At 44.9% G+C, this 19,115-nt stretch overlaps 3 protein-coding genes across 7 annotated transcripts; all 3 read left to right on the forward strand.

Moving 5' to 3' along the window:
• The first annotated feature begins 821 nt into the window (after window positions 1-821).
• On the forward strand, window positions 822-7,979 carry LOC119294937 (RNA cytosine-C(5)-methyltransferase NSUN2-like). 3 transcript variants are annotated; one of them, XM_037573233.1, is made up of 15 exons: window positions 822-1,113; window positions 1,208-1,296; window positions 1,860-1,926; window positions 2,015-2,130; window positions 3,317-3,383; window positions 3,501-3,549; window positions 3,723-3,808; window positions 4,020-4,273; window positions 4,365-4,420; window positions 5,125-5,210; window positions 5,784-5,876; window positions 6,193-6,538; window positions 6,664-7,166; window positions 7,271-7,499; window positions 7,572-7,979. In XM_037573233.1, exons 1-15 carry the CDS (start codon window positions 853-855, stop codon window positions 7,772-7,774), a joined length of 2,505 nt encoding a protein of 834 aa, XP_037429130.1. In that variant the 5' UTR covers window positions 822-852; the 3' UTR covers window positions 7,775-7,979. The 3 variants fall into 3 exon arrangements, with proteins under 3 accessions (XP_037429130.1, XP_037429132.1, XP_037429131.1); XM_037573234.1 differs by having other exon boundaries at window positions 1,066-1,113; window positions 2,020-2,130; XM_037573235.1 differs by lacking the exon at window positions 7,572-7,979 and having other exon boundaries at window positions 6,664-7,125; window positions 7,271-7,412.
• A 1,967-nt stretch (window positions 7,980-9,946) lies between these two features.
• LOC119294938 (lecithin-cholesterol acyltransferase-like 1) lies at window positions 9,947-11,642 on the forward strand. The gene is made up of 2 exons (XM_037573236.1): window positions 9,947-10,440; window positions 10,555-11,642. The coding sequence occupies exons 1-2, from the start codon at window positions 10,040-10,042 to the stop codon at window positions 11,471-11,473; spliced, it is 1,320 nt and encodes a 439-aa protein (XP_037429133.1). The 5' UTR covers window positions 9,947-10,039; the 3' UTR covers window positions 11,474-11,642.
• Window positions 11,643-12,364: 722 nt separating this feature from the next.
• Window positions 12,365-16,025, forward strand: LOC119294939 (serine carboxypeptidase-like 18). 3 transcript variants are annotated; one of them, XM_037573237.1, is made up of 12 exons: window positions 12,365-12,593; window positions 12,677-12,822; window positions 12,903-12,979; window positions 13,065-13,187; window positions 13,286-13,388; window positions 13,794-13,831; window positions 13,942-14,043; window positions 14,143-14,223; window positions 15,262-15,380; window positions 15,470-15,583; window positions 15,701-15,746; window positions 15,834-16,025. In XM_037573237.1, exons 1-12 carry the CDS (start codon window positions 12,409-12,411, stop codon window positions 15,915-15,917), a joined length of 1,218 nt encoding a protein of 405 aa, XP_037429134.1. In that variant the 5' UTR covers window positions 12,365-12,408; the 3' UTR covers window positions 15,918-16,025. The 3 variants fall into 3 exon arrangements, with proteins under 3 accessions (XP_037429134.1, XP_037429135.1, XP_037429136.1); XM_037573238.1 differs by having other exon boundaries at window positions 13,065-13,166; XM_037573239.1 differs by lacking the exons at window positions 15,262-15,380; window positions 15,470-15,583; window positions 15,701-15,746; window positions 15,834-16,025 and adding an exon at window positions 14,305-14,633.
• Window positions 16,026-19,115: the final 3,090 nt, after the last annotated feature.

The raw sequence follows: 19,115 nt of genomic DNA on the forward strand, positions 1-19,115 counted from the left end.
TTGGACGTTGAACAAGTTGTCCTCCGACACTCAGAATTTCATATCATGTATTGGGCTCCACGCAATTCACATATTAGTGGAAAGAGACTGAGTGTGAAGTGGTTTAAGGTAAGAATATGAGATATGATCATCCACTTTATCCCATTCTTAGATACATCTTCTCATTCTCCTATTAAATCATCGAAATCACCCTCTTACGAACCTAAGTTCTTGAGCAACTCATCTATGTTCACATCCTTGCGGTTCACAAACACTGCCTGAGATTTTGCTTGACGAGCTTGATTGAGCATCCCCTTCCACCACCATGAATGCCAAACGGAAAGAACACCACACAAGAACAGTAGATCGACTCGAAACAACCCAGCCTAGAGAGACAGATGTAGCTATCCATGAAACAACTTGTGCAACTGATGTCGAGTAGGAAACTAGGCGGGTCCGAGATTGAAGAGATTGGAAACTTAGGATGGACAAAGGTCCACACGAGTAGAGAGCACCCTAAGTTGGCACTAAGGGATCACGATATGTTCAATTGAGGCTACAAGTGGAGGTGGGATTAAGTAGGACTAACTAATCCATCCCACTTAAATTACTTTATTAATGGACTCCCATTGAAAAGGAAAAAAACAATAATCGAGCTAGTCAACTTATCCCATTAAGATCCCACCTTGCCCGCTAAGCTAGACAACCCAGGTGTCGCAGCATGCTACCGTCCGCCACTGCGCCCCCGCTCCCTCCTTCCAATGAAGTACATGAAGTCGGCCCGTTGGAGTTGCTCTAATCTTCTTTAAAAAAATAAAATCCCACGCAGCTATTCCAGCACCCACAATCCCGGCGGACACGAGGGCGAGCAACATGATAGCCCTACGGACACCCATCTCGCTCCTTCACCTCGGCGCCGCCGCCGCCGGCCAGAGGAAGCGATGCACCGGAGGCCACAGGAGGCGCGGCCACGCGCAGCGCCGCCACTTGAGCGGGGCGCCCGAGAGCCTCTGGAGGCGCAGACCCCGCCCTCCCCGTTCTCCCGCGCCAACCGCCGCCGCCACCCGCAGCGAGTCCAACACCTCGTCGCAGCCACCGCCCCTTGAGAACGCTGCCTTCGAGGAGTACTACAAGGTGCGGCTGCTTGCTCGTTCAGTCATACGTTGTAAATAAATTCTACTGAAATGTCGTTCCTTATGGCCTGCGTGCACATGTATACGCCTTGCAGGAGCAGCGAATCGTTCGCGAAGAGGAGTGGGACGCCTTCATGAGCGTGCTCCGGAGACCATTGCCAGCCACTTTTAGGGTCAATGCTAGGTGATACTGGTTTCTCTGAAATGATGTGATGCACTTACCAGTTACCACATTGGCCTTCCTTCCATCCTTTGATTTGACTACTTCCACATTTTTGGGCACAAACATTGCTTGTTGTATGTGCATTTGGACTGGATCCCCTGTTCTGTTCTGTTCATTTCTCTGCTTTCTTACTCCTAGAAACTGATAGCCCCTTCCAAATTATGTATAGTGTGATTTTTGTTCACAAGCTGGGCTCTACAGAATTGCTGATCCGGGATTTCTAACTGCGAACCGTTGCAATCACTAATACACACAAACGTGGCATGCTAACTGTGAAAATTCATGTACTTTTTGGGCAAATAATTCCGATCTAGCCATTGCATGTGGTACCTTTACAAGCTGAAGTATTTCTAAAATATATACTAAACAAACCACAGAATTGGAGGGTTACCTTTTCTCGGCAATACCATGCTCCTTTCCCAGACTGTTATCTTTTGTATGTTTGATACAGTGACGATTACTTCATTCTTCTGGCCATGTTGGTGATTCTTACTTAATAAGTTGAAGTCACCTTTCCTTTTCAGCTGCCGGTTTTTGAAAGACATTTGCTCCAGATTAGAAAATGACTTCAGGAGATCTTTGGAAAATGAGGTTACATCTTGCTTGATTTATACACTTCAATTGATGCCAGTTCTTGTATTTTCTGATGCATTTCTTAACGAAAAAACTATTTGCAAAGGTTAGTGATGAATGTGGAGAATATGCTCTCAGTCCCCTGCCTTGGTATCCAGGCAATCTTGCATGGCATTTGAACTTATCTCGGAAGCAACTGAGGAAGAATCCTGCACTTGAGAGGTAGTAAAATCACATGATGATTATTTTAAAATAATATTTCTGATGGCATTGTGTAACCATCTGTCTTCATGTTGTAATCAAAGTCCTCCATGCACCAAATATGTGTCTTTAAATTCTGCAACATTCCTGCCTCAATGAATTCTTGCAGCCAAGCTTTTAAATCTAGGCCGATACGACCGATATATAGGCCGATATATCACTTTTGGGGCCCAACCGATATGAACATGACATATCATTTGGTAAATATCATTTTTCAACATATCATCCGATATGGACCGAAATATCGACCGATATGGCCGATATCTAGCTCGATATGTCCACCGATATAGAATGATACGTAGAAGACAACAATTCTTTATTAGAAAGCAGTGAAATAAGAGTATATTATCAAAGTCATGCACAATGTTTCATACAAATGCATATATATCGTATTGTTTTTAATCATAGAGTAAGGATTTTGTGAATCTTTCCTTAATATTTTCTTAATCAATAAGTTAAACTAGGAATCTAAAAGTGTTATGTTAAAGCATTGACATCATACATTTTCATTTACTAAAAATAAATGTTTTGAACGAGAATAATAAAAAATAGACATATTTTCTCCGGTATATCTACATATCGTCCGATATATCACCCGATATCCGACATCCGATATGTCGAAGCCAAACCGATACGAACCTGATATCCGATATTTTAAAGCTTGCTTGCAGCATATATCCAAATTGTTGCGTTTGTGGTTTGTAACACTCATGTACTAGATCATGTGAAATCCAGCTCTCCTTTTATGCTTTGCTTTAAAATTCTTATACCATTCATAGGTAGCAAAACCTGTCATACATTTCATTTGGGCCTTTATTATACATTTCATGAAATCTTTTTGGAGATTTTTTAGAGTGCCAATTGAAAGTAATTACACAGAATTAGCACAGATATTTATATTGTGCAGCACAGTAGCTACTCTTTATGTGTATAAAATAAGACTGCGTACTGAACTGTGAAATTTGGGGAGTGCTTAGTTTTATCGCTTGCCATTATTAACACACTGTAATATCTCAACTTATTTATCCACGATTTTCTCACATTCAGATCATTGTTATACTTAAAAATGAGTTGCTGTTGTAACTTCGTGTACTTTTGTATCTTTGATTATACCACTGTTTGTAATCTAACCATTCGTACATCCCAGTTTTCATGAGTTTCTAAAGCACGAGAGTGAGGTTGGTAACATAACCAGGCAAGAGGCTGTTAGTATGGTGAGCAACTCTTACCGAACACCTCATGGCTATTTTCACCTCAGCTATCATGTATTTTAGTATCTCTTCGCAATATTACATTACACCATGTTTTGATAATTGAAATAATTTCTGCAGGTGCCACCACTATTTCTGAATGTACAAGCTGGCCACCATATTCTTGACAGTATGTTAGCCTACTACTCTTGGCCATAATCATGGACTCCAGTGTGTTCATACAAGTTGACTGCCTTCCAAGATATTATCGTATATTAGGACTCTTCGATTTGATAGGGAAACACAATAACTCTGTAATATATCCTCGCAATCTACTTATCTGGCTTTTTTTATCTTGTGCAGTGTGTGCTGCTCCAGGATCTAAAACGTTCCAGCTACTTGAGATGATTCATCAATCAAAAGAGCCAGGGCTACCTCCAACAGCGCTGGTACTGTTATACATGTCACATCTGTTACATATAGCACCACAATCTAATAGCTATGTTTCCAGAGAAGCTCCTGCTGATTTGCAGAGAAGAACTTTGGTTTCATTATATATTATGTGTAGCTAGCACGACACTTGTTATAGTTCACAAAGAAATAATCAGAAAAGAAAGTTGTAGTTATACACGTTCCTTTCCTTTGCGAGATTGTTGTTAGGTCATAGCTAACGATTTAAAAGTACAAAGATGCGACGTCCTCATCCATAATACAAAGAGAATGTGCACTGCCAACCTGATAGTGACAAACCATGAAGCACAAAGCTTTCCCAGTTGTTCTCTTGCGAAGGATGATTCAGAAGCTTACAAAGATCACTGCAAACCACAAAGGCTAGAATTCGACCGTGTACTATGTGATGTCCCCTGTAGTGGTGATGGAACACTCCGGAAGTCTCATGACCTTTGGAGAAAGTGGTAAGCAATTAAGCATTGAACCTTAATTCTACCACTGCTGTTATGTTTCCATTCAATTTTTAATCAGGGTCATAATATGTGCACTGTTCAGGAGCTCAAGCATGGGGAACGAATTTCATCTTCTCCAAGTAAACATTGCTATGCGTGGTAAGGTTTCCTATCATGTGAATTGTAGATGATACAGTTTCAGGGAGAAAAACACAAAATACAGAAAAATGCAACGAGAGAGGAGGCGGGTATAGAGATAATTCAACATGTTATCAACTACTCCCCCCGTCCCATAATATAAGATGTTATTACCTTGGTTCTGGGTGTAACCACTTAGCATTATGTTATCTTGGTTCTGGGTGCTGATATTTTTGCAAACCAAGCTATCAGCTATGAACCACTTAGCTATATGTTATCAACTATTTCATGACCCTGCATATGATCTTTGTACTTAGAGGTTTAAGGGTTTCTCTGTAATGGTTATTATAAAAGGCATCCGATTATAAGTGGTAATTCTGCTACTAGTGGAGGAAGAGATACCAGTAAAATCAGTCGCCAGGACCACTCAGATGGATCCCACACTATGAAAAGAGAGGCATCTGCTTAATCACATTTGAATTAAGCATTTGACTATTTGTTTTCCTCCTTTTTTTCCCAACATGGTCAGAAACCTGTATCCATGAGTTTTGAATCTTAAGGTTTATGGAATGGTAGAACCGAAGTTTTGAATCTTAAAGGTTTATGGAATGGTAGAACGGAAAACGGTGCTGAATATAATTTGGATCTATTTTGTGGCCAAAATGTATGTTAGTCGAAGTTTCCTTATAGCGTGTAGTATCAAAAGTTTAACTTTGTTTTTTCAGGTATTGCCTTACTTAAAGTGGGTGGTAGGATGGTTTACTCGACTTGCTCAATGAATCCTGTCGAAAATGAAGCTGTTGTAGCCGAGGTATTTGTTTGATTTTAGGAGCATTGATACATTATAGATTCCACCTACTGTTGAGCAAGTAGAGAGTATTATCTTTTACAAGGTATAGATATAGACTGAACTTGAGCCAAATCTGTGTGCACTTGAGGACCTTTTGGAGTACCTCTAGGTTTGTCTTTCTAGTTGGCTAGTTGCCTTATTTATCTTATAGCACAGCAGAAGTAGGCCTAGTAATGTACCTCCTTTCGTCGCTTAAAATGATGTTTACTTAACATGCTCACTAATCCGGATATGGGGCTTAAGACAAACATAAGCCCGTCTGAATTGCCTAATCATAAGATTCTTGATAGAGTTATTTTCTGGGGAGCAAGATTCCCAGTGGAGTACAAATGACAGTTTTCATGCTGACCAACTAATGCAGTTGGCTGGTTAGCAGCTACCATTTCTTTCTGTGTATTTATTGCATCTATGCTGTATCTCAGAACCTGGATATGTATAGAGCCTTTCTAAATTAATCCTTTTCTGTACTTGTTTTTTAATTTATGTTGCATAACATGATTCGTCGTCGTATTTGTTATTATTTTACATAATCAGCTTCTCCGGAGAACTGGAAGCTCTGTTGAACTACTTGATGTTTCTAATGAGCTACGAGAATTGGTCCGCCGCCCTGGACTTAGCACTTGGAAGGTTCGTTGACTCACATCGTGATTCTCTTGCTATTCTGTTTTCTCTGTGCTCTGTCCACCAGATTGGTGCTTTTTCCTAACTATTAGTTTTCTAGTATTTTAAAAAAATAATTTTCTATTTTCTTTTGTGTTTAGTCCACAATATAGGTGCCTGTTGTTTCTGCTAACTATGATATTATCGAATTCAACCTTTTTCTGTTTGGTGCTCAGTTGAGCAGTTGCTCCATACTGGGCAATACTGCATACTAGATATTAGGTGCCAAAACTTTGCTCTTCTAATCTGCTTTCCCCAATGGTTCCCCTTGTGACTTTTGCAGGTGAATGATAGAGGATCTTGGTTTCAGACTTATGAAGATGTTCCTGACAGTAGGAAGAATATAATATTGCCTAGCATGTTTCCTTCAAGGACAAGCATCCACGAAGGCCATACAGTGTATAACAGCTTTGATGTTAATTCAGAGTACAATGTGCCGTTCTCAAGAAATTTCAACATTGGAGATACAAACAATGTTAATTGTGATACAGGTGGCATTTCAAATAGTAATTCTGTTCAAAGCTTGGGTTCAAAATTTCCTCTGCATCGTTGCATGAGAATTGTTCCTCATGACGAAGACGGTGGGGCATTTTTCATTGCAGTTATTCATAAACTGTCCCCGTTGAATGGTAACCTCATGTTTTTGTTTCTGCATAAGATATTCTTTTACATTTCATAAATATTTCCTTATGTTCTGATTTACTGATATGCACTATCAATGATGCACTTAAATGTATTGTTGACATTATTTCAGAAAACCAGGTGATCAAGGTGAGAAAAACTGAGAACCTGCTATCAACAAACAGGACAGTGAAACTTCAGGAGCAATGTCAGCATAGAATTGTTTCTGAAGCTCTTGATGATAAGAAGTTGCTTGATGGACAGAATAAATTAAGCGTGGCCAACCAAACTTCAAAGGATGACAACCGTATTGAAGTTAAGGTGGTATCTGATGATGTAGAATATAGTCAGACAGAATCAGGCGATAGAAGTCATAGAATGGATAAGTTGGATTATCAACACAAGTGGAAAGGAATTGATCCAGTCCTATTTTTCAAAGATGAGGCTGTGATAAAAAATATTGTATCTTTCTTCGGTATCGAGGAATCGTTTTCACTAGAAGGTCATCTGGTGACAAGAAGTACTGATAATGCAAGGAGAATGTACTATATATCAAAATCAGTACGAGACATTTTAGAACTGAATGTACAAGTTGGTGAGCAGATTAAAATTGCTTCTCTTGGCGTAAAGATGTTTGTAAGCGCTCCAATCAAGCAGATTTTAATATATTTTCATGGAAAGAGTGCATATTTTCTTTAGCCGAAGCAATGAACTAACTCTGTTTCCTTGTTCACGGTCAGGAAAGGCATAGATCAAAGGATGGATGTTCATGTGCATATAGGCTATCTTATGAGGGGCTGTCATTGCTCTTCCCATACATGAGGAAGCGGATACTACACGCATCTCCAGTCGACTTCCAGCATCTTTTACAATATCGAACCATTAACTTTGCTTGTTTTGCCGATGCTAGATTCGGGGAGGAGGCTTCATCTTTGATGCCTGGTTGCTGCGTTGTAGTGCTGCGTGAAGGTAACATTATGCCCTATGTAGACCTGAAAGAACCCATGACTTATGGTAATGTAAATCTTGTTAATATTTCAGGGTGTCAAGTTGCGGATTCCATAGCCAAGGACCCCTCCCCAATCGCCATTGTTTGCTGGAGAGGAAAGGCGACTATGAATGTTTTGGTTTCTCCGGCCGATCGGAAGGAACTGCTAGAATATCGCTTTGGGTTCAAAGCACTCAAAGTCGAAGATGAGAAATCCAACAAAGAAATCGATGCATTAGCTGAAGGGAGCCTATAACAATGCTGTAGATGATCAGAACTTGCATTCCAATGAGGCATAGTAAACAAAGTTTACCGGCATTGCCAGGATTTGCTGCTGAATGTCGAAGGACTATTTAGAGCAACCCGAAGGTGATTATCTGCTGGTTTTCAGTGCACATTTTTCACTAATCTTGTAATACAAGTTAATTTCATATGAAAAAGAAATGTTAATAGCTTTTGAATGTGCCAGACCATGCACCGTCGAGGAAAAAAAACATGTCACCATGAATTAATCCATACCAACTTAGGTAAAAGGGCAAAACCACAGAGCAGGTAGTTGCTTGTTGATTGAAGAACCTGCGGTAAAGAACAATATGTAGAAGAATTCTTTCTTTCTGAAAGAAAGAAAATTGTGGATGCAATATCTGACTTTTCATTATGTGGTAGTGATGCACTGGTAATTCTGAAGTGAATGAGATGAAGTAATGTGCAAATGTTCTCAAATGTCTTAGGATAGTCGCCACTGGTATTTGATCTTTTTTTAAGGACATTGCTAGGCAGCAAACGGTTGCAGCGTTGCACAAACGAGCGCGTTTCTATTTTGGGCAGGTGTCAGCGCATAGGCCCACGGTCCATACATAAACGGCTTTGTTGCTCACGCGCCACATATATTAAGTGTTGAAGAGGCGGGAATCCATGCTTGTCTTGCTGGGTCTGTACGTTTGGTTGCCTGCATCTAGCCCAAACAACCCCGTTGGATGCAAGAAAAGCTGCTTGGTTCTGTACATAAGGTTCTCTCCCTCTAGTCCTCATCCGGGTGGTGCGTCTAGTATCATTGGTGGGCGTGTGAAGATGCGTCTCCGGTGGATCTATCTTTATCTTTGGTGAACCTGCTCAGATCTGATCGTCGTTCGTCTACGTTCGTGAGTCTTTAGATTGGATCCTTTTGATTTACGATACTCTTCATCGGCGGCGGTTGTTGTTCTCGTGCGCTGGTCTTATGGGGTCTTAACAAGATGACTTTTCGCTTGTATATTACAACAGGTTTTGCTGGCTCCGGTGAGGGAAGGGCGATGACGGCGGCGCGTCTAAGGCTCGTTTCAGTGCTTGTAGTTGTCGCTTGGTGGTCTATGAATCTGCATGCAATTTTTAGTCGCCACTGGTATTTGATCTTTTTTTAAGGACATTGCTAGGCAGCAAACGGTTGCAGCGTTGCACAAACGAGCGCGTTTCTATTTTGGGCAGGTGTCAGCACATAGGCCCACGGTCCATACATAAACGGCTTTGTTGCTCACGCGCCACATATATTAAGTGTTGAAGAGGCGGGACTTCATGCTAGTCTTGTTGGGTCTGTATGGCGTATTTGGTTGCCTGCATCTAGCCCAAATAGGCCCGTTGGATGCAAGAAAAGCTGCTTGGTTGTGTACACAAGGTTCTCTCCTTCTAGTCCTAATCCCGGTGGTGCGTCTAGTATTGTCGATGGACGTGTGGAGTTGTGTCTCCGGTGGATCTGTCTTTGTCTTTGGTGGATTTGCTCAGATCTAATCGTCGTTTGTCTACGTTCGCGAGCCTTCAGGTTGGATCCTTTTGATATGTGATACTTCAGACGGCGGTTGCTGTTCTGGTACGCTAGTTTTAGGGGGTCTTAGCCAGACGACTTTTCGACTGTATATTACAACAAGTTTTGCTGGCTCCGATGAGGGAGGGGCGATGACGACGGCGCGTCTTCGGCTCGTTTCAACGCTTGTAGTTGTCGCTAATTGATCTATGAATCTGGATGTAATTTTTATTATTTCTGGTGTCCGTTGCACTGCCACGATTGAATATGAATATTTTTGGGGCGCTATTTTTTTTCAGAAAAGCTTAGAAAGGGGTTAAGCTCTGAAGAAAGGAAGAAGTTTTTTTAGTGCGAGGGGTAGAGATGCTCGAAGCTCGGTGCGTATGAACAGAGCAATCGATTGCACGGCGCATAGTAACAAGTACTAGCAACGATGCAGCGTGTGCAGTGAGTGACTGGTCACTGTCCCCACTTAAATCGCAGGTAGGCTACCAAGGAACGCTACGCGGCTACGCAGTACTGTGGCGTGATTAAGCAGTAGTTAGACGCGAATTGATCGCAGATTCACAGCGCACCCGAGACTACCGACCCCTCCAAGGACGACGTAACTACCATTTCCACCGTACGCGCGCCCTGCCTTTTTAGCCACTACTACAAGCCATCCGATCCCAAGAGACAAAACAGCGAACACCAAATCCCAAAACAAGCAAGAAAACCAAAAATTCCATCACACAAACGCCCATCATGGAGAGATATCCGCTACGTATGGTCGTGCTGTTAGCTATGCTGTCGCTGAGCTCGTGCTGCGCCTCGTCGGCCGGCGGGGGCGGCGGGCAGCTGCTGCACCCGGTGATACTCATCCCGGGCTCCGGCGGCAACCAGCTGGAGGCGCGGCTGACGGACGACTACAGGCCGTCCAGCCTGACCTGCCGGGTGTGGCCGCTGGTGCGCGGCCGCGGCGGCTGGTTCCGCATGTGGTTCGAGCCGTCCGTCGTCGTCGCGCCCCTCACCCGCTGCTTCGCCGAGCGGATGATGCTCTACTACGACCGCGACGCCGACGACTACCGCAACGCGCCCGGCGTCCACACCAGGGTCTCCGACTTCGGCTCCACCTCCACCCTCCGCTACCTCGACCCTACCCTCAAGTAATCCATCGACCTCTTCTTCTTCTACTACTATTTCTTCATGTCAATGATGCAGATGTCGCAATCAGCAATGGGCCAATGGCAGTGACACGACATGCCAAAATTGACGTGCAGGGTCCTGACGGGGTACATGGACGTCCTGGCGAGCACGCTGGAGAAGGCCGGGTACGAGGAGGGGCACGACCTCTTCGGCGCGCCCTACGACTTCCGCTACGGGCTGGCCGCGCCGGGCCACCCGTCGCAGGTGGGCAGCGCCTACCTGGAGCGCCTCCGGCTGCTGGTGGAGTCCGCGTGTGCGGCCAACGGCGGCAGGCCGGCGATCCTCATGGCGCACAGCCTAGGCGGGCTATACGCGCTGCAGTTCCTAGCGCGCGCCCCGCCCGCCTGGCGCGCGGCGCACGTCAAGCGGCTGGTGACGCTGTCCGCGCCGTGGGGCGGCTCCGTGCAGGAGATGCTCACCTTCGCCTCCGGCAACACCCTCGGCGTGCCCTTCGTCGACCCCACCCTCATCCGCGACGAGCAGCGCAGCTCCGAGAGCAACCTCTGGCTGCTGCCCACGCCCAAGGTGTTTGGCAACACCACGCTCGTCGTCTCCCAGCGCCACAACCGGACCTACTCCGCCAAGAACGTCACGCAGTTCCTCAACGACATCGGGTTCGCCGACGGGGTGGAGCCGTACCGGGCGCGGATACGGCCGCTCGGCGAGGTCCTGCCGGAGCCGGGCGTGCCGGTGACATGCCTCGTGGGCACCGGCGTGGACACGGTGGAGATCCTCGTGTTTGGGGACGAGGGCTTCGACGCGGGGCCCGTGGAGGTGGTGTACGGTGATGGCGACGGGACGGTGAACCTCGCCAGCCTCATGGGACCGATCAAGGCCTGGTCCGACTCGCCGTCGCAGGTCCTGGAGGTGGTGGAGCTGCCCAAGGTGTCGCACATGGGCATCCTCAAGGACAAGAGCGCCCTCGACCAGATCCTCAGGATTCTTGATTCCATCAATCTAAACGCCACGAGCACCACGACTTATCAGTCTTAAAACAAATATATGTTTGCAACAGTAGGTTTTTTCAGGGTCTTTTCGTTGGGAAAATGTTGTTGGGATTTGATAGCTAGTGGCACTTGCCAGATGGGAGTAGAGATCAACCATCTTCTTATTGACTTCAACAAGGATTCAACAAAGAGACATCTAGTGCTGAGTCGGAATATGGGCATATTTTATTTTAGAAAAGAAGAATTATCCCCATCCTATGCATTATAATGATGCATGCAACCATTTTATTAAGCAAATATCCGAAAAGTCTGTGATGTGGTACAAGCTCGCTCGGAGCTAAAAAAGTAAAGTTAAGATAAAAATTGCCCGGCAAAAATAGGACGAGATGACTAAACATCTAGACCTAGGTCCATGTTTTTTTAAACTCCTTGGATTTGAGGAGTTTTTTTCAATAAAAATGAGTTAAAGTTTGAAAAGGCATTTAAGGAGTTAAATTCAGTTAGAGATGCCCCTAAGATAGCTACTCCATCCGACTCGAAATATAAAATCATTTCTGATACTATAATAGTGTAAAAGATGATCTTACATTTTGAGACGGGTGGAGTACTTTCTCGTTCTTTCCTTTCCTTGTTCCTTGTGCTTGGACAAAATCTTGCATTTCCATTATGTGACTAACAAAAAGGGCATTCGTAAAAAACTGAATTCTGATTTTGTCCACAGTGAGCTTGAATATCCTGGTTCACCGTTTCTCCGTGGCGTATATATACTGGTTTTTCATCTCTACTTGTTACATATTCTGGTCGACAAAACATTCTCCTGTCGACGGAAATTAGTGAGTAGGCGAGCTTTCCTTTTCGGAAAGAAGGTGACATGCCAACCGTTTCCACGTGACAATACCTTCCACGCATCCAAATTGATTCGAGCAGCAGACAGCAGTACAGGTACGGCTACGTGCCTAGAGGCACAAAGAAAGAGAAAGAATGTCCTCGAAGCTTCTCCGGCTGCGTACCGCCAGGCAACGCCACTTCCTGCCGCCGCCGCTGCTGCAGCTCGTCCCCGTCCTCCTGCTCCTGCCGCCGTCACGCCCGGCGTCGGCGGCGGCGGCGACGGCGGTCACGCACCTTCCCGGATTCGATGGCCCTCTGCCCTTCAACCTTGAAACAGGGTAAGCTCTAGGTGCGTACCTCCACAATTAAAGCTTGGTTGAAATGGCACCAGACTCATGGCCGGAGTGGCCGTGTGATGCAGGTACGTGGGCGTGGAGGAGGAGACCGGGGCGGAGCTCTTCTACTATTTCGTCGAGTCGGAGAGGAGCCCCGGCACCGACCCTCTGCTCCTATGGCTCACCGGCGGTCCCCGCTGCTCGGTCATCATGGGCCTGGCCTTTGAAATCGGTCAGTTCACCAAATCGACTCCCACTTTCTGACATACTTCCTGCTCATATACATCTATCCGCCATTGTTTTGCACCATAGGTCCTCTGAAGTTTGTGTTGGCACCGTATAGTGGCGGTTTGCCGGAGTTGGTGTATAACCCATATTCATGGACAAAGGTGAGATTATAGATGATATGTTCGTCGAAATCAATTTCATTTTTGATCAGTTTTACATGGTTTAGTGACGACAATTCTCGATCAGATGGCAAACATACTCTTATTGGATTCACCGGTCGGTTCCGGTTTTTCGTTCGCTCGTGATCCCAAAGGCTACTATGTTGGGGACTACTCGTCATCTTCGCAGGTCCAAACATTTCTAAATAAGGTGATGAGAGGCATCACTGATGTCGTACCATCATACTGTTTTGCATGGAGAACTTCGAAGTGTTGATTATTGGCCGCTCTATGCATGTTTATGTACAGTGGTTCACGGATCATCCGCAGTACCTTTCAAATCCTTTCTACATTGGTGGAGATTCATATGCTGGAAAGGTGATTCCACTTATTGCACAAGGCATTTCAGAAGGTAATTATTAGCTCTTTAGAACATTGCACATCCATGCGCATTCCTGAATGTATAATAACAAGCGGGAGAAGAGAAGTAGATGGGATCATAATCAACACGACGGCGGGAGAAGAGAAGTAGAAGAGAAGAGAAGTAGATGAGAAGAGAACACTGTTTGCACACTTTTTAGGATAAAGTAACTTTTTATGTTGTTGCCTCAAATTCTAACATGGACAAAGGGGAGAGAGCTGATGTCATGGTAATGATGTCTTGTCCGACACATAGGACAAAACCGGTAAAACCTGCCGGGGGTTACAACCAACACATTTTTCTAGAGTTGTCATATGAACTGAGGCGGTAATTTGGAATTTCACCAAGAGTTGAGGAGGTAATGTGGACTTACCTCTTGATTATAATATTCTCCAGGAATTGACATGAGGCAGCAACCTGTCATCAATCTCAAGGCAAGTTATTAGCTATCCATTGAACATTTAACTCGGCAACAACAGTATAATGGAAAAGAATGCGAGACCGTGTATTTATTCTATTGCCATATTAATGCAATTATTTTTAGGGATATATGGTTGGCAACCCTATAGCAGATCCAAAGTTTGATGAAAATTACAAAATTCCTAGTGCTCATGGCTTTGGGATAATATCTGATCAAATATATGAGGTGATGCCACATTTGAACACTTCAACAATAGCATGTGATTTTTATTTTTTTTTGCAATATGCGTTGATCTAAGTTGTAGCATGGTTTCTTTTTGTGAAGAGTGCTGTGAAGAATTGCAAAGGAGATTACGTTAACCCCGTGAATGAAATGTGTGTTGAAGTGTTGCATACTATCAATAATGTAAGATTCATGTATTGCTCTATTGTTATGAACTAGTATGGTATTGCAAACATCATCTAATGCACTTCCCTTCTATCACAGCTCATTTCTGAAATTTCAATTGAACACATCTTGTACAAAAAATGTGACATTTTTGCGCCAAAGACCATAGACGATGCTTCAAGAAGAAATATTTTGTTGGAAGAATCTACCCAGTTAAACAAGCCACCTGCTCGTCCAACTATAGATTGTTTTGTCAGTCTCTCTTCATCCATGGGGTGTCAGTTTGATATAAGAATTTCGGTGAATGTGAAAATTGTCACATGATGTTGTTCCCATAGCACAAACTTATCTAGAATTGTTACATATGGTTACTATCTGGCTTACTTTTGGATGAACAACAACATGAATAGAAAAGCTCTTGGGATCAAGGAGGTACACACCATGTCTGTTGCATGAAACTTATTTCATAGAGTATGCATCCGAAGGTATCATTATGTAGTTTTAACTTCTTTAGATATAAAATTAGACATGGTAGGGTAAAAAAATGTTGTAGAAGTAGAAAAAGTAAAGAAAACCATCACCTTTTGAATCCTGGACTTTGCATCAACTCTATATTTACTCATGAATTTTTGTTAAACATCTAAGTACACTAGACACTTTTATAACATCCATTGACATCATGTGGTTTGCACTAACATGACATCCAAAGCTAGTGTCACTTGGATGGTTGCGACATAGATACAATACACACGTTTGCTAACAGTGTGAGGTGAAGGTGAGGGCGACCGGTTTAAAAGGAGACGATTGGTAACTGGCAACTTTGTACAAGCCTTTATTTGCATTTTATTTTCCGAGTGTACACAATTTATTAATTCTAAATTGTATGGTTCTCTTTAGACGATTTCAAAGTTTTCATACCAAAACAGAACTTGGTGCAAGGTTTGGATTTGAGGTTGACTTTTTAGCTTAATAGGTGCCATGTAGGAGCACACCTGGCATTCTTTTTCCATTCCACATCATTTGGAACACTACTGATGAAAGTTAATTTGGCAACAGGGAACAACGAGTGAGTGGATACAATGCAACATAGGGCTCCCCTACACATACGAGACACCGAGCAGTATACCATACCATGTCAACCTCACTATGAAAGGTTATCATGCACTTGTGTACAGGTAAAAACAAGGGCATGAGAAAAAGTTTACTTCACATTGGCTCAAAATGTTCCTTTGCACCTCATAAGTAAAACTACTTGTGAGCGCAGCGGAGACCATGATCTCGAGGCGCCATTTCTTGGCACACAAGCATGGATAAGATCCTTGAACTTTTCCATCGTTGCTGACTGGAGAGCATGGCATCTTAGTGGGCAGGCTGCTGGGTTAAGTCTTTCTACCTCCCTATTTCAAATATAAGAAAAACTTCATGGCACATCCCTTGTGTGTTGGCTTTCTCCCCACTCTTTTTTGACATGGGATGCATCTTTTATTTTTTGTAGATTTACCATAGAATACACAAACAATATGACATTTGCCACAGTGAAGGTGATCTTGTTTTCCTTTCCAAATCATGTCCATGGGTAACCATATATGTACTAACATGGTAGAGGTCATTAACCATTATTTGTACAGGGTGCTGGTCATACTGCTCCAGAGTACCGGCCTAAAGAATGTTTCGCCATGGCTCAAAGGTGGTTGGACAATGAGCCTCTCTGAGGCATATACCCTTACCACTTTATTTTCTGTATCATATCATTCTTATGCCTTTCTGCATCCATACATGAAAAGATGAACGCAATAACAGTTTTAAATGAACTTTATTTACCCTTCCTAGAAAGATTTGTTGTGGGAGAGAAAAGCATCCATCAAGGCCAGATATACCCGATCAAATTTGAAAAAGAATTAAATGGGCGAATTGTGTTAGGGCATCTCGAACGGTGACCTCAAACCTCCTGCATACGTCTAGACCGCATTGTCTGGACCGTGAAAGCTACCCAACGCGGACCTATATCGGTTCGCAGCGCGGTCCATGCCTGCGGGAGGACTCTTGCTCCGTTTTTAGGTGTTTTTTGGTGCCTGTTTAGTGTTTGTGTCTTGCTCAGAAAGACGAGACAACGGCGGCTATCTAAAGTTGGAATAAGGTTCTCCCTGCCTAGCCTCTATTATGGTGATGCGTCTAGCGCTATCGGAGGTCGTGTGGAGATGTGTCTCTGGCGTTTGTCTTCGGTGGATTCACTCGGATTCGGTCTTCCTTCGTCTGTGTTTGTGCGTCTTCAGATTGGATCCTTCGATCTACGTTTCTCTTCATCGGCGGCAATTGCTATTTTGGTGCGCTGGTCCTTAGCACCACGACTTTCCGACTGTCTACTACAACAAGGTTTGCTCGGCTCCAGTGAGGGAGGGGCAATGACGGCGGCGCGCCTTCGGCTCGCTTCAGTGCTTGTAGTCGTCGCTAGGTGGTCTACGATTCTGGATATAGTTTTTACTTCTTGTGTTCTTTGTATTGCCTTGATAGATGATAAATATCGAAAGCTTTTCCCGCAAAAAAGAAACCTATCTCCTGTGTGAACTTCCACTGAGAACCTCCCACCAGGCAACATGCATTAGTATATTCTTAAGTGGATTTCAAATCTTTTTTTTTTTGCGGCCAGAATATTGTTGCATTTACTTGTGTTTTTTTGCGGGTAATGTTGCATTTACTTGTGGAATCTTAAAACTCTTATCTTAAGATTACTTTTTATTTGATCTGCTGGAACTTCTCACATGATTTGAATCTTAATGAATATATCTATACATTCTATGCAGTTTTTAGAAATCAAATCTTCTTCTTTTTTGCGAATAAAGAAATCGAATCTTCGATTCCGCGTCAACACGTGGGGCACCATCCAGTAAAAATCAGTGAGTGCAACCACACCATGAGCTTGGATTTGCTTCCGGCCAACTCTAATCACAGCATCTCGAAGGCAATAACATTAAAATAACCAATATTCAAAAAAACATTAAAATAACCGACCAAGTCTTTTGTTCAAAACTTTTCAAATGATCGTAGCACGTATGTATGACACGCCTTAAGTTCTCGTTGACTTTCAGTAGATGAGCATTCATCGTTGCTGCACTCATCAACGCGACGTAGCACGTCCGATTTGAACCGGCCAAACCCAACCGGAGTCCCGCAGCAGAACAGATGAGCAAGCGAGTGCGAGTCAGACCTCCCGTGCTCCGCAACCAGCCCTCCACCTACGACCCGTCACGTCACTTGACCCAGAACGAGTCGCCGATCCCTTCATATATAGCCCCAGCGACAAGCACAAACACTGCAATTTGTACGCCGTCTCCAGCCGCTAACAAACGGCAAAGCCGTTGCCTTCGATCAGATATGTCGGCGGCGAGCAGGGGCGTGCGCGCGCTGGCCATGCTGGGGCGGTGTGTGCGGGCGCCGTTCCGCGCGCTGGTCCGCGCGCGCGACCTCTACGTGAGCCGGATGGCGGCCTGCGCGGCGGGATGCGGGCCGGTGGGCATAGCGGCTGTGTCCCGGAGCCGGAGCCACGGGTTCCACTTCCACCACTCGGCGGGCGGCGACGGCGCCGACGCCGACGTGCGTGAGCTCATAAGGGCCGCCTCGCGCGCCGGGCTGCCCAGGCCCGCCGGCGTCGGGCCGGGGAGCCAGAGCGTGGCCATCGGGAGGATCGACGAGGACCGCCCCTGCGAGTTCGGGCTCGACGATGGCGCCGCGGCACATGCGCTGGGCCCAAGGAGCAGGAGCTGCGCCGTCGGGTCCACGGCCAAGACGCCGCGCAGGCTCGGCGCTGTCGCGACCGCTTAACGCTCGCCGACGGCACGGATGGCGGTCCGACCGTCGACTCACTAGCTAGAAATGTGCGGAGGCGCGTAGGTGACAGTGTGCTTGAATATACTAGTTGCCGGTTCGGACTGATGCGTCCGATTAATTTGAGTGCTACGCTCACTTGCTGCGTGTCAAAGTAGTGAAAAACTATGGAGTTTTTGTTCTTTTCCCGGCCTCAGGGACTATTCATAATATTTCAAAGCTGTCAGCTTCCTTGACCGTCGCCATTAAAGAACGGCATGCCCCAACCATGCCGGCCGGGTGGACGTGCTCAGCGACTCTCTTTTCTCTCGGACTCGAGGCGATCGATGTATCCGGTTTTCTTCATTCAACAACGGAATGTTTTGTGTTCGGTTAGATGGCGGCTGATTTGTCTTCTTTTCGAAATCAGTATTTTTTACAAAAATCACTCCCACCTCATCAACCAGGTTGAGCGTCACTTCGCGACTTTCTTTTTTCATAGATTTGTTTATTCAAAACGTTTAGCTCATAAACCATGTGTCTAAATCTCGAACCGTTTTTACCGTTGGATTCCTCGCGCCGACGCATTTGGGGCGCAAATTTGGGCCGCAAATGAGTCGGCGCGGACGCCAGGCGGACACGAATTAAGTTTGGGTCGGCGCGTTGGGCCGCCACTTTTGTCCGCGCCTATCCAAACGGACGCGGGTAGACGAAATAGATCACCCCATTGGAGTTACTCTAAGCTTGGTTGAAACAGCGCCAGACTCATGGCCGGAGTGGCCGTGTGATGCAGGTACGTGGGCGTCGAGGAGGAGACAGGGGCGGAGAGTAGCCCCGCACGGACCCGGTGCTCCTGTGGCTCACCGGCGGTCCCTGCTGCTCGGTCATCATGGGCCTGGCCTTTGAAATTGGTCAGTTCACCAATTCGGTTTCCACTTTTTGACATACAGTACGTACTAGTTGCTGCTCGTATTCATCTATCCGCCGTTGTTTTGCACCGTAGGTCCTCTGAATTTTGTGTTGGCACCGTATAGCGGCGGTTTGCCAGAGTTGGTGTATAACCCATATTCATGGGCAAAGGTGAGATTGTAGATGACGAAAGGGCTAGT

The sequence above is a fragment of the Triticum dicoccoides genome, chromosome 4B (genome assembly GCF_002162155.2).
Source record: "Triticum dicoccoides isolate Atlit2015 ecotype Zavitan chromosome 4B, WEW_v2.0, whole genome shotgun sequence".
Taxonomy (NCBI): Eukaryota; Viridiplantae; Streptophyta; class Magnoliopsida; order Poales; family Poaceae; genus Triticum; species Triticum dicoccoides.